At 44.4% G+C, this 13,903-nt stretch overlaps 1 protein-coding gene across 2 annotated transcripts; it reads right to left on the bottom strand.

Moving 5' to 3' along the window:
• Positions 1–339: 339 nt before the first annotated feature.
• On the bottom strand, positions 340–6,475 carry LOC127302302 (uncharacterized). Of its 2 annotated transcripts, none has more exons than XM_051332716.1 (5): positions 6,100–6,475; positions 2,976–3,079; positions 1,268–2,089; positions 1,047–1,184; positions 340–972 (listed from the first exon to the last, which is right to left on the bottom strand). In XM_051332716.1, exons 1-5 carry the CDS (start codon positions 6,155–6,157, stop codon positions 601–603), a joined length of 1,494 nt encoding a protein of 497 aa, XP_051188676.1. In that variant the 5' UTR covers positions 6,158–6,475; the 3' UTR covers positions 340–600. The 2 variants fall into 2 exon arrangements, with proteins under 2 accessions (XP_051188676.1, XP_051188677.1); XM_051332717.1 differs by lacking the exon at positions 6,100–6,475 and adding an exon at positions 3,164–4,005.
• Between the last annotated feature and the right edge of the window lie 7,428 nt (positions 6,476–13,903).

Here is a 13,903-nt window from a genome sequence, read left to right as displayed (position 1 = left end):
ACTGCCTCAGCCACCAATTCAATGCCACAGCCCCAGGGGAGAAAGAACATGCTGGCCGGCTGAGGAGCCCGCCGGCAAAGCAGGCATCAGGCAGCAATTGCTCACCGCCGTACAGATCATAGAACAGTACCAACAGCAAACAAGCAGTGGAGTACCAGGATAGCAGAAAAACTTACTCCCAGTCCTATGTAGTGATCTCAGTACAGGACCAAGCGATTAGAGAAGCGAATGAATAATAATGATCCAACCAATGTGTATAATTAAGATGCTACTGTCACGTTTCAGCAGCAAGGCAAAGTGATTTCAGTACATTCTCGCGTGGAAGTTGAAACAACATCATGGACAAGACCTTTCTATTACCAGTATCAACGTCAAACCAGCAACTTATGCGAGGAACAGAAAAATACCACTTGCTACAATTAATGAACTATACACATTGCAAACAAATAAAGGCCGGCCAGTCTTGAAGTTTAAAACTCTGGAAACGAAAGAATGCTCCAATGAAGACTGGACCTATCATACACTGTTTAGAAAAAGAAAAAAAGATTGGACCGTTCAGATTAGGGCGACACTATAGTGCTAATGAACATATTTATGGAACTAAATAACATAGCACCGGTCGCAGGGCTTCACAACATTCAGATCAACTGTAGGTGGAGCTATTCCCTCTATATATGTTCTTATTGCCAAGATTGCTTTCGGAATTTCCTTGTGATTACTCATGGGATAGCATTTGGCTGACCCAGTGAGACCACACCTATAATGGCCTGCAGTGGATTCCAATGTAAGGCACTCGAGTGATGTTGCATTCTCGAGAATATGGCATGCCAGCTCAACCAAGCTCTTTGCTGAATAGAACCTAGCGATATTCACTCTCTTGAGCTTGCCATGGCGGTATCCTGGCACTCGCCGAAAAGGTGAGGTGTCTCCAAAAATAGATTGACATTCCACACGCTCTGGAGGTATTAATACCTGAGGTTAAGAAAATAATTGGATCAGTTCAGCCATAGGCACCGATTATATTTGCAGGATTAAAACTGACTTACCTTAAGTATGAATGTTTCCAAGGATGGGGCAGCATCAAGAAAAGAAACCAAAGATAAATAATCATAGGTGCAACAAAGAGAAATTCTCATGTACTTTAGGTGAAGGAACTTGCTAGGCGCCATTGTTGTGGTGAGCTTCTGCATAAAGATGGCACATTAATATTCCAAGGTATGACTACTGATATATTCATATTGCTAGTCATTAGTGTAAATATATATACCTCATAAGTAGAATATATGGTAAGACTTTCAAGATTCGGCGCACTGGATGGAAGCTCTTTACGTGCATAATAGATAATACTGTGGGAACAGTCAATGTTTAGGTTTTTCAATTGCAATGACTCACCAAGCAAGAGCTTTAGTTTGCCACCACGAAACAGAAAACTGGAAACAGATGGAGCTTCGTTTTTTATCATTCGCAGGTGGCGGCATTCAGATACCTGCAAGCAGCTGAGCTGCTGAAGCAGGAAAGGTAGCTTCAGGCAAGTTATCTCAGAACATTTCCTGAGCTCCAAACGCTGCAAAACAATACAGCTGGAAAGAAGGCACCCTAACTCATCCCCGGTAATACGCACATCACACAGATGCAGCGTCGTCAGGCTTCTCAGCCTACCAAGTCTGACTGTGGGATGGAATGTGCAATTCACAAGGCGAAGATACCGAATAGAGCTTTCACTTTCATCAGACAGAAGTAGGCATGGGAAGTTGTACTCTCCCTTCCTTGAAAACATCTTAAGGGAGAGTTCTTCGATTCCTGCTGTAATAACAATTCGAAGCCAGCTATCAATACAGCTACTGGCATTGGCATCGTAGGAATCAGTAAAATCAAGCTTGAGTGTCTTCAAGCCATTGCCTGAGTGGTTTTTCAGAATGGGGTCAACTCTGCTGGTAAAACCCCTGCCGATTCCAGGACAGCCTATATTGAGTATATCAAACATGAGGTGGGGATGGCTTCTCCAGGAACGAAAGAAGGCACGAGATACGCAAGCAGCACGAGCAGCATCTCGCAGCAGCATTAGGGAATGTATGTGACACCAGATGTCCTGCATACACAAGCATCGGAGAATAAGTTAAACACTGGAATTGCAAAGAAATGGCTCCCCAATAGAAGTATACAAAGTACAATTCTAGTAAACTGGGCACTGTATAGAGAAGTTCTCTCCCCGACTGTAATTAGTTTGTTGCCCCGCCAAGGTATTACATATTAACTAGGGTGAATTATACTCTTACTTGAATTATATGTGGAGCTGTCAACAACATTGGTTTCTGTGCAAGCAAGACGAGTGGAAGATGTTTTTTGTTGCACAATATCATGCTATAATAATCAATAATGGCAATGCAAAAAAGAAAGAGGCCAAACACATTAATTTCACGTAGATACAAATTGTACAGCTGAAATAACACCCAGAAAGTCAACAGCTTTGACAGAAAACGAGCAATGCATGGCATAAACCTAGGTAACAAAGATGAGAAGATAATAGGTTGAACAGACCTATACTAGACTAGATTGAACAATATTCGACTACAGTATGCGGCTTCACAAGAACCCAGCATATACAGTGGGACTACTACGAATATTTAGTAATATCAATTGTCTAGTTGCAACTGTGAGGCCAGCAAAAAGTAATGTGCAGATGAAACACAGATGCAAATTCTCTTGTCTTGCTGGACTTGGTACACTAACAAAAACTGAAGTTACCAAAACAGTGAAGTAAAGTATCCCACTATGCTAAAGTTATCAAAAATAACTATCGCGTCAAATTTTCTATTCTCAATATGCATACGGCAGGACTTTCAGAAATTGCAGCGCTAATGATCTGTTAGTTTTTTTTTACTTAGCAAGCATAAGTCAACAATTGGCGCAGTGGAGTGGTCATGATGATTTTGTCCTTGCAGTGGGTTATTCAAAATCACTACTTAATAGTGTACCTCTGGAAGTTCTGGCCCTGAATATATCATTCTTTTGCTATCGTGAGAATCATCATCTTGATGGCAGGGGGATCCATTTCTTATAGCCGAAGCAACCGATCCATCTGCAATACATAATAGTTAAGGTAAGCACAGGCACAAATGGAACAAACAACAAAATCAAGCATTTCCAGGCATACAATAATGACCTGAACATTTGATTCAGTTAGAAAAACTAGAACTGGTCATTTGTCCTTTTTTGCATGTTGCAATTTCCCAGAAACCTCAAACTTGTTCAATCCTTTCATGTAACTATTTTTTGTTAAATCATCTCTGTCTTAAGAAATGTTCAATCATTTCATCTTAAAATGTGTTCAACACAACCGACCATTCCAATGGAGCACATAGCCAGCGAGATATATATATCCTCTCCAAACAGCCATTGCATTACTCCATCCAAGTTTCATCTTCGCACTCATAGTGGCTAAACAAGGCATTGGCCTCCACACATTGTTCAATCTTCAATGTAGTGTTGTAGACTGTCATGCATCTTGACTCCTTATACAACACAGATGATTGGTGGGCTTTTTTCTCAAGGAGCTGGGGTCCAAAGGAATCGTAAGAAAGGCTAGGCCTATGTATTCAGCAAGGAGAGCCACATGACCGGCATCAATCAGAAAAACATAAGCAACAGCCTGTTCCTTCCTCTAGTTCATCTGATTTCTGCTGTGTACTTTCTTATCTTGAAAGAGATCTAAGCTCCCTAGCTTTGAGCTCCTCTCCTTGATCCGGTGGTCGTTTTCTGTTGGGCCTACACACAGGCGACTCAACGCTTGGCTGCCGGTGGAATCGAGCGCGTGTGCGTCTAGTTGAACAGCCCTGAGCACTCCACGCTTTGTTTTTTATGTGGTCCCCGCTCTCTACTAGGCCCACCTGTTCGTTATCAATGCCGGTTCTTGCGCATCCGTCAGTTGGGTGTCGCTTACCGCTGAAGTGTTGGACAGATCAGGGGAGAGAGCATATGCCAGGGTTGCGTGTTCGTTCTCCTCTCGTGAAAACCCCCCTGCCGTGCAGGATTATAGCCACCTACAGCCGAGGCACCGCTGATCACCAGATCAGTTCATCCTTGCTCACATGCCCGATGCGTTGACCTTCCGCCCCCGCGGCAAGCCCTAATTGCTGCTGGATTCCCAGGGTGTCGGTTATTGAAGTCTTACACAGTTTTTCACCTCTTGTTTCTTTTTTTATGTAACTTTATTTTCCTCGTCCTTATGTTATAATGCATGTAAGTGATTTATAGGAAATTGTTCATTCTACTATCGTACTGTGGGACATAGTCTTTGTGTTGATATAAATAGATAGCACGTTGGTAGCATAATATGCTTTTGAATGAATGTTCGACAAGGTGCTTGAATGTTGAACAGTGAAAGGAGAGAAGAACATGTCCATAAAAAATATTTTGGGTGTGATAAAGCTCCAAGCAATCATGATCTGTCTCATAGTGTATGAAATGCCCGATAGTGCTATTCTATATTGGGGTATTCGATTTTCAGGACAATTTTTTAGAACTGATCAACATAGACATAAGAAAACAGAACAAAATATATCATATTTCCAGTTTTATGGACATATGAATAAGAAAATCCATCTTTTTATTTTTCGACACTTTCGTGTTCTAGAGTGTACAATATTTGCATGCGGGGGAAACTGAGGACATCATCAATACCATATTATTGGATTTTTTAGCTTCTTTTTGTATATGAATGGCCCTGTGTAATTTCTCGGTTCTGAGTTAGGTAGCATGTTTACGTTCTTTTTTGGATTCTTTCTTTGAAGCTCTTAACTTTATATCATTCCAGTGATAGACTACTTTCCTGCCCTATTTCATGGTCTAATCAAGATTTTGATTCAGCTCAATGTCTTCATGTTGCAGGATAAGGTTCATGTGCCTGAGATAAATTTAGCCCTGGATGTATTCCTTACATCCTATTTCCCCTACATTTTGATTGGTCTATTTTTTGGATATAAATCCATTTTTCCCTACATTTTGATTGGTCTATTTTTTGGATATAAATCCATTTTTCCCTACATTTTGATTGGTCAATATGCTTTCGGATCTAAATCCATCATGTGTTTTCATCTAAAATCGATTTTGAAGTTGGTATGTAGATCGATTCAGATCACGTCTTCCTATTGTAGCAAGTTCATGTTCTTGAGATAATATTACTTTCAAACCAAACTGCCGCATGCCATGCCAGTCTGAGATGGTATGACAAGCCAGCTCCTTGCATCTTTAAGCAAAAGAGAAGTCCCGACGCCACCCAGCAAAAAGCCTAGGCGAAGCCCGTCATGAAAAGAAAAACGGCAACAGCAAAAAGAATGGCACAGCAAAGCGAGCAGGGTCCTTCTAGTCCTATGCTAAACTCTAATCATTTTGCCATCCCAACACCTATGCGACCCAGATACTTGGAGAAGGTGTAGCGTCCAGTATGTGCCTGGGGAGCGGGTGGTGGGCTGACAAAGCACGACCGCCATGCCAACCAGCAGTAGTAGCTCACATGTGGCCCACCCCCACAGATCATGTTGTTGAGCTTGAGTATCCTTTGCCTCCCCAAATTGCGTATCCTACCGATGCATCCTGCATAGCTTACCTTGTTCCCCGAACAAATAGTTATGTCATCTGAATTGACTACCTGCTGATATGGATATACTAGCAGAGGCTTTGAGTGATATGCTGCTGACTCCTTGGGAACAGTAATAGACATGTACAATCAGCACAGATATTTTGTTTCTCTTGAAAATCTACCCACAAATTAAAAAAATCATGTTGTTCTTCTTTTGGCGTAACCCTAAAAACCAAATTAAAATACCTTTTGTAGAGATTGAGATTTGGGAGGGTGAGATGGAGACCTAGCCCAATCAAACAGAAAACAAGGAACAATCTTTCGATACACCAAGGTCAGAATTTGGCTAGCCGACTTAGATCGAATCAGTTGCTTCACCAGGAAAAAAGATGTAACCTTTTTTTTATTCCGGCTTATATCAATCTAAGAGATCCAACTACTAGAGAAAAAGCCAGAAAAGCACACCTGAAAACATCAGAAGCAGCAGATATGGAGCAAAGACAGTATGTGAGGCAGCTTACTGCGGATCTGGAGCAGGCGAAAACGCTGCATCCCCTCCATGAACTCCAGCTGACCCATGATGGGAATGCGAGCGATAGGCAGCAAGGTGTCGACCTCCGCTGTTTTTCCTCCCCATCTTTCTTTTCCCCATCTTTGTTTCTATATATTGAGAAAATCCCAGCAGGAACTGAAGGCGGACGCGCCAACGGAGCACATCCCGCTCCCTCTGGAGATCGGAATCCGTATTCGAATCAATCCCACCAGGCGGCGTGAGCGGCCAGGGAACGAAATCGGGGAGGGGGCGGAGCGGGGAGGCTGCTGGGGGAAACACGGTGGTGCGGAGATGAGCAAACCGAAGAAGAGTTTCTCTGGCCGCGTTTGGTAGCCTGTTTACCTCGTTAGGGCATCTCCAGCGGCGCGCAGCCTCCCTTTGTGTCCGGCTTGACCGAAAATGCGTCGTGCACCACCTTCAGTGGCGCGACGCAAACTGACCGGGCCGTCCGCGTCAGGTTTGCGTCTCTGCGGACGCTCGGCGGACGCGCAAAGTATCCGCTTGCTTCTCCACGGGGGCCGCCTGGCAGCGAGCCTGCATCGAGGACATCGCTTCGGCGGTCAGCGCTTCCGCGTCTGCATCGCAGCCTTCACCATCAATGGTGCGTCTGCCTGTTCTGCACGCGCACTGGCGGGCGGTGGCTTGGCTTCTGCGCCGCCTTCAATGGCATCGTATCCCGCGCGCGGCCGCCCTTAAAAGTTCACCGGCCGCGTCGCTCCTTCACCCACACCACGCCTCCACTTGCACCACCACCGCCGCAGCGCCATGGGGAAGAAAAACGACTTCGAGGCCTCCAGCAGCGGCTGCAAGAGGATGCCGCTCTCCGTCACGGTGGGGAGGCTCATGCACGACAAATGGATGCGTGGTTATGCAGATATAACTACCAGTTTGGAAACATTGTTTGTTATGCAGATATAACTACCATAGTACAGCAGGTGTTGTTGATAACATCGCAGAAAAACTTGCGGCGAGCAGCCGCCAACAAGGAACGAACTGCACAGTGACTCAGCACGGCCATAAGCCCATAACTCTTGCGCACAGGTGAGGTGACCCTGCATACCACTGCATGTTGTAGTATGCCAGTCGTTGATATAACATTCACGAAGTACCATTCCGCAAATATTACATCCCTCAGAGTAGTACAACAGAACATAGCAGGTCCATAACTCATTCATTTATTATTACAAATATCATACACATGTCGTCTCGGAGCTCCTCTTGGGTCCTAAGAGGAATACTCCTGGGTTCGAGGCGAACCCAACTTAGCTCACAATATAAGAGTCTCATTAAGTTATACATTTATTTCCTCGAGCAGCTAAATACTAAGAGTTCGGCCTGCTCGGCTACTACTACTACTCGAGATGTTCAGGCTTGATCTCCTCCGGAAGCCTCCCCGGATCCGTAGACGATGAGGTAGTCTACGCCTTCGATACCTCCAGAGAGGTCTGGTTCTTCATAGCCGATGATCTCGGCTCCTTCATTGTTGTCGTAGTCCTCCTCCGCATTTATCTGTACAATCTAAGCATGGGATTTAAGAGTGGTATGAGTACGAGCGTACTCAACAAGTTCATTATAGATAAGAGGTGTTTAATGCTCTAGCTACGATATTAGACCAGAAAGTCTAATACCAATGCAAGTTTTGATAAACATTTCTTCAAGAGATTGCTTTTATTCCAAAGAGCTATGTCCGTCAGCCTTCACCGGTTTACTAGAACTTCATGGAGCTCCTTTCCGCGTTCGCAGCTCCTTATCCCGGAACAGGAGTGACAGTCACGCTTCTTTACACTCTGCAGAGGTGTGTTGCTTTACCCATAAGAGATCTTAACCTTGGTGCCAACCGGGCAGCTTTCCCGTCCACACTTCCTTCGGTGTGAGGCCCGGTATAAGGTCTAGCCAATCATGTTCCTCCGCTACCTCGAACACCCACCCTTTGTTGCATGCCCCGACCCTGGGTCCACGCCGGTCCCATTATTCCTGTAGATTTCAAGGTGGACCCCGACCACGACGTCAGTGCTGGGCTCTACCATACACTCCTACGCCGGTAGCTGCAACCCATCATAGACCGCAATACCGTGGGGACTTAGGACTCCCCAGCCTCACCGCTTGCCCCCTTGGATTACAAGTGTACTACGGTAAAGCGCATCCGTTGATGAACGAGAGGTGGAAACACTTTTGACTATTCCGTCCCACTCCGGATCTTATGGTTAACACGGGTGTTACGGCACAAGAATCACTGGCGACATTTGTTGTTTAATCCTAGATGGATATAAACCCGTGCAATGGAACCTCCACCATATCAACACAATCCATGGTTCCATTGCCCACCACATAGTCATATTCATAATTATGAAAGTAGTGGTTTTGATTTGTATGCAATAGTGATAACCATAATACTTTGCAAGTAATTTGATAGAAATACTCAAATGGCATGAGCAAGTGATGAACTTGCCTGAACACTGCAAAGTTTTGCAGTTGAATGGTGTGGACTGACCCTTGTCCTCTGTCTCTGAAAAATAGCATCATTGTCCGATAAGGGCAATGGCTAAAGAAGCAGTTATGCATGATTCCAGTTTTAGGGTTTGTTCCCCCCTTCCGATGTCGTTGTTATTTCATGTGAGAGGTTAATACTAAGAATAATTTAGGGATACTCTGTTTAGGGTAAAATACAACCTTGAAATATTGTCAAGGTGTTTTTAAAGTCCAATTGCATTAATGGACTTATTTTCATTATTGAAAATAATATGTGTGATTTAAATCATTATTTAAATCCTCAAATTAGGACTTATTCTTAATTATCTTCAAAAATTCTCTTTGATATTTTATTTAAATAGAGAATTTTATGCTGATCCATTTTCATATTTTTAATTTATTTTTTAGAGCTTCTAAGCATTTCTTATTTAATTTCAAAGTTTCTGCATTTATATGAATTGTGAAATGACTGAAATACCCTTGGGCCCCACCTGTCAGGTGGCCCAACGGGTTAGGTCGAACCCGAGCCACCCTTTGGGCTCGGTCGGCCCATTCGTCCTTTCCTCTCTCCTCGCGCAGAAACCCTAACCTCTCTCTCTCTGGCGACCAAAATCGCCTCCGCCGTCGCCGATTTATCCCCGCCGCCTCAGGCCGTCGCCGGCGACGAGGTGCTGCGGATCTGGGTCGCCTTTCGACGGCGAACCAGATGGTCCGCGTCGATCTGTCGCTGGCGTCGCTGTTCGCTCGCCATCGACCCGCCAGTACGCCAGACCTTCGGCGTCTGCCGCCGCCGTGCGTTGGAGAGGCCATGGCCCTTCATCCAGGCGCCTCCCCTGCGCGTGGTGTAGCGCTAGGGTGCGGTGGTGGTCGCCAGGCTTGGCTTGGCCAGGCCTAGTGCCGCCGTGCTCCGGCGCGCGCCGCCATGGCCGCCATGACCGTGTCCTCGTACCTTTCTACTTCTTCTTCTCCACCTCTTCTTCGTCTAGCTTGGTCACTGGACTGCTTGTCCTCGTAGAGGTACTGGCCGTGCTAGCTGCTGTGTTGTTTGTGCTGCTGCTGTGCTACTTGTGCTGTGGCTGTGCTGCTTGTGCTACTGCCATGAATCCTTGCTACGGTGCTGCCCTATTCTGCCTATTAGCTATGCTTAATTCTTGCTATCTTGGTTGTGCACATTTATGTGCATGTTCCAGAGCCACATGCTTGTTTAATCTTGCATTCCTGGTTTGAATCCTTCCCTGTGCCTCTGTTCTAGTTACTATTCTTGCTAGACACTCATGTGTATTCAATTTGGCTGCCCTGGCTTGTTTACCATGTGTATTCCTTGCTATTTGCAAGTACCAGGCAATGGTATGCTGTCCCTTGTGCTCAATTTCATGTGTATGCTCAATTGAGCATTACTTTTGATTTAACTCCTTGGTTCAGTGATGAGCACTAAGTGCTGTACTTATGTATCTTGATCCAGTGGTTCATCCTGCCTTGGATGTGCTTCTGAATACAATCATTTGATTATCCATTTGGTTATCTGTGGAACAATTGTTGATTATCTGTGGCCAATTAAATAGCTGGTCCATACTCTGTTGCTTAGTGATGCTCTAGCATGCCCTAGCATGCTATGGCAAGCTCTGATGATCATGTGATCATCAACAGCTGATAATTGGTTTGCTTACCTGTGCCCGTGCATTGCTGTTACCTATTTATGTGTATGTGTGTGGCACAGATCAGTCTTCAGTGCTTGCTCAAGCATCAGCTGATACTTGCAGTGATCCTCTGGATCATTAGCAAATGTTTATTCCAAAGTTTGCTTGTTAATATCAATTATCTGTGTTGCTTTAATTGATGGAGTGGATAATTGATGTGAACTGTGATACAGTGATGATCATCACAATTGATTGGCTTAGGCTAGATGGATGCCCACAGTGGTTGGGAACCCTAGCCCTTCTTTGAACCCAATCAGGGTGATGATATTTGTATTTGGCTTGTTGGTTTGGCTGTTCTAGGGTTTGAGGTGACCGTGGCAGTAGTCATATGCTGCCCTAGGGTAGCTCCCCTATTTGTTGGCTTTCTGTGATGGATATATGCTCACTGGCTAGTCACTTGGTGAATTTCCAGTAGCTTTAATGTTGATAACTAAGATAGGCACATGTTGCCTATCAATCTGATGGTTTAGCTAGGCTAATAGGTGCTTTGTGAATCTGAATGGCTACAAGGAGTAAATCCATGCTGGATTTCTCTGGTTTTGACATCTTGTCTTTGTCACAACCAGTGTTCCCTGGTTTGTTTTCTTTCTAGCCTTGATTGTACTTGCTGGCACCAATTGGTTTAGTAACCAAATGATGATACACCCAGGGTTTTCCTACCCTTCTGTGCTCCTGTGATGCAAGCATGCTTAAGTATGAGCAAGGTATGATCTTGCTCAGGCTCTTGTGTGGTATACCTCACTCCAGCTCCTAGAATGTGTTGTTGGTGTAGAGGATTGCTTCGGTGATGCTTGGTTTGCTTGCCCTGCTCCTCCTTGCAAGCTTGTGGTGCTTTACTCCATCTGGTGCTTGCTCACAGTTGACAGCTCTTGGTGAAGCTATCCCTGGATGGTTTCTGGTGGCTTGTTGTTCTTCCTGTTCTAAGTGTTCTTGCTGTTCTTGGTGAACTTACCCAGAAGCTTGTGTCGATGGAATGGTTAGGATTTGGATGGAAAAAGGTTTTATATCATCCTCTCTTTGCTCTCCTGGTCGACAGCTGAGCCTGGCACCATTTTGGTGACTCCCCTGGCTTGTGTGTGCTGTTGTGCATGCACATAGCCTGGTGAGCTGCCTGTGTGGTTCCCTGTTGGGACTTGGTCCATTTGGTGGATCAGCTCGGCTGATCTTGATAATATCCTCTCTAGTTCATTATTTCTTTGCTAACCTGCCAAGTGGCTTTGCCACTTGGCTTAATACTTGATTGTTTGTGTATGTGTGCAGGTACCAAGTCTTTGATCAGATGAATTCAAGATCATCAAGATCATAGAATTCATGAAAATCACATTGTAGTTTAGTTTATTTAGATAACTTGTAATTTTCCTTTTTCTTTTTCTATTTATTCAATTCTTGTAATGTGTTGTAATTCCATAATTCAAATCTGAATATTGTAAAGACAATGTATTATGTGTGTGATGATCAATAAAGCTCAAGTTTTTCTCAATGAGCTTAATTTAATTGTTGTATTACTCATATTCTTGCTTAATGTTAATTGTTTGTGAAATTATCTTTACTTGGAATTATGTGATGATTATTTAATGTTTGAATTTGAAATTCAAATTCAAATTTGGTTTGCATTCAAACATATCACTTAACTTGTAATTCAATCATACAACTTAAGATTCCAATGCAATTATCACTTCTCTCTTCTCAAAACCCTAATTTAGTTAAGTAGGAACTGAAGGAGATATGCCCTAGAGGCAATAATAAAGTGGTTATTATTTATATCTTTTATGTTTATGATAAATGTTTATATATCATGCTATAATTGTATTAACCGAAACATTGATACATGTGTGATATGTAAACAACAAAGAGTCCCTAGTATGCCTCTTAACTAGCTTGTTGATTAATGGATGATTAGTTTCATAATCATGAACATTGGATGTTATTAATAACAAGGTTATATCATTGTATGAATGATGTAATGGACACACCCAATTAAGCGTAGCATAAGATCTCGTCATTAAGTTATTTGCTATAAGCTTTCGATACATAGTTACCTAGTCCTTATGACCATGAGATCATATAAATCACTTATACCGGAAAGGTACTTTGATTACACCAAACGCCACTGCGTAAATGAGTGGTTATAAAGGTGGGATTAAGTATCCGGAAAGTATGAGTTGAGGCATATGGATCAACAGTGGAATTTGTCCATCCCAATGACGGATAGATATACTCTGGGCCCTCTCGGTGGAATGTCGTCTAATATCTTGCAAGCATATGAATGAGTTCATAAGAGACCACATACCACGGTACGAGTAAAGAGTACTTGTCAGGAGACGAGGTTGAACAAGGTATAGAGTGATACCGAAGATCAAACCTCGGACAAGTAAAATATCGCGTGACAAAGGGAATTGGTATCGTATGTGAATGGTTCATTCGATCACTGAAGTCATCGTTGAATATGTGAGAGCCATTATGGATCTCCAGATCCCGCTATTGGTTATTGGTCGGAGTGAGTACTCAACCATGTCCGCATAGTTCGCGAACCGTAGGGTGACACACTTAAGGTTTGATGTTGAAATGGTAGAACTTGAATATGGAATGGAGTTCGAATATTTGTTCGGAGTCCCGGATGAGATCCCGGACATCACGAGGAGTTCCGGAATGGTCCGGAGAATAAGATTCATATATAGGAAGTCATATTCCAAGTTTGGAAATGATCCGGTGCATTTATGGCAGGTTCTAGAAGGTTCTAGAAAAGTCCGGAAGAAATCACCATGGAAAGTGGAGTCCCGGAGGGACTCCACCTTGCATGACCAGCCAACCCTAAAAGGGAGGAGTCCAAGGTGGACTCCCCAAAGGGTGGCCGGCCAACCCCCCAAGGAAGGGGTGGGAGTCCCACCTTGAGTGGGATTTTCCCCCTTGAGTAGGTTTCCCACCTATGGGAGGTTTCATTGTTGGGGTCTTATTCGAAGACTTGGATACCAACACTTGGGGATTTCCACCTATATAATGAGGAGGAGAGGGAGGGGGGCTGCCCACTCTTGGCCGCACCACCTAGGGCTGCCCTTGGCCGGCGCCCTAGTCTCCCCCTCTCCCCAAACCCTAGCCTCTCCTCCTCCACATAATACTCCCGCAGCGCATAGGCGAAGCCCTGCCGGAGTTCTCCACCACCACCGCCACCACGCCGTCGTGCTGCCGGATTCAAGGAGGAGCTACTACTTCCGCTGCCCGCTGGAACGGGGAGAAGGACGTCGTCTTCATCAACACCGAACGTGTGACCGAGTACGGAGGTGCTGCCCGTTCGTGGCGCCGGAAGCGATCGTGATCAAGATCTTCTACGCGCTTTTGCAAGCGGCAAGTGAACGTCTACCGCAGCAACAAGAGCCTACTCTTGTAGGCTTTGGAATCTCTTCAAGGGTGAGACTCGATAAACCCCTCGTTGCTACCGTCTTCTAGATTGCATCTTGGCTTAGATTGCGTGTTCGCGGTAGGAAATTTTTTTGTTTTCTATGCAACGTTATCCTACAGTGGTATCAGAGCCATGTCTATGCATAGATGGTTGCACGAGTAGAACACAATGGTTTTGTGGGCGTTGATGCTCTTGTTATCTTTAGTTTG

The sequence above is a fragment of the Lolium perenne genome, chromosome 5, assembly GCF_019359855.2.
Source record: "Lolium perenne isolate Kyuss_39 chromosome 5, Kyuss_2.0, whole genome shotgun sequence".
NCBI classification, from domain to species: Eukaryota; Viridiplantae; Streptophyta; class Magnoliopsida; order Poales; family Poaceae; genus Lolium; species Lolium perenne.
Note: the sequence above shows the minus strand (reverse complement) of the source record. Positions and strands in the feature narration are given on the sequence as shown.

Bases quoted from the DNA above. Each gene is read 5' to 3' on its own strand.
- LOC127302302 (XM_051332716.1), bottom strand. From the start codon at position 6,157: ATGGGTCAGCTGGAGTTCATGGAGGGGATGCAGCGTTTTCGCCTGCTC. The intron at 3,080-6,099 runs GTAAGCTGCCTC...TATGTATTGCAG, and splicing joins TCGCCTGCTCCAGATCCGCA to ATGGATCGGTTGCTTCGGCT. The intron at 973-1,046 runs GTAAGTCAGTTT...TCTTAACCTCAG, and splicing joins TGGAAACATTCATACTTAAG to GTATTAATACCTCCAGAGCG.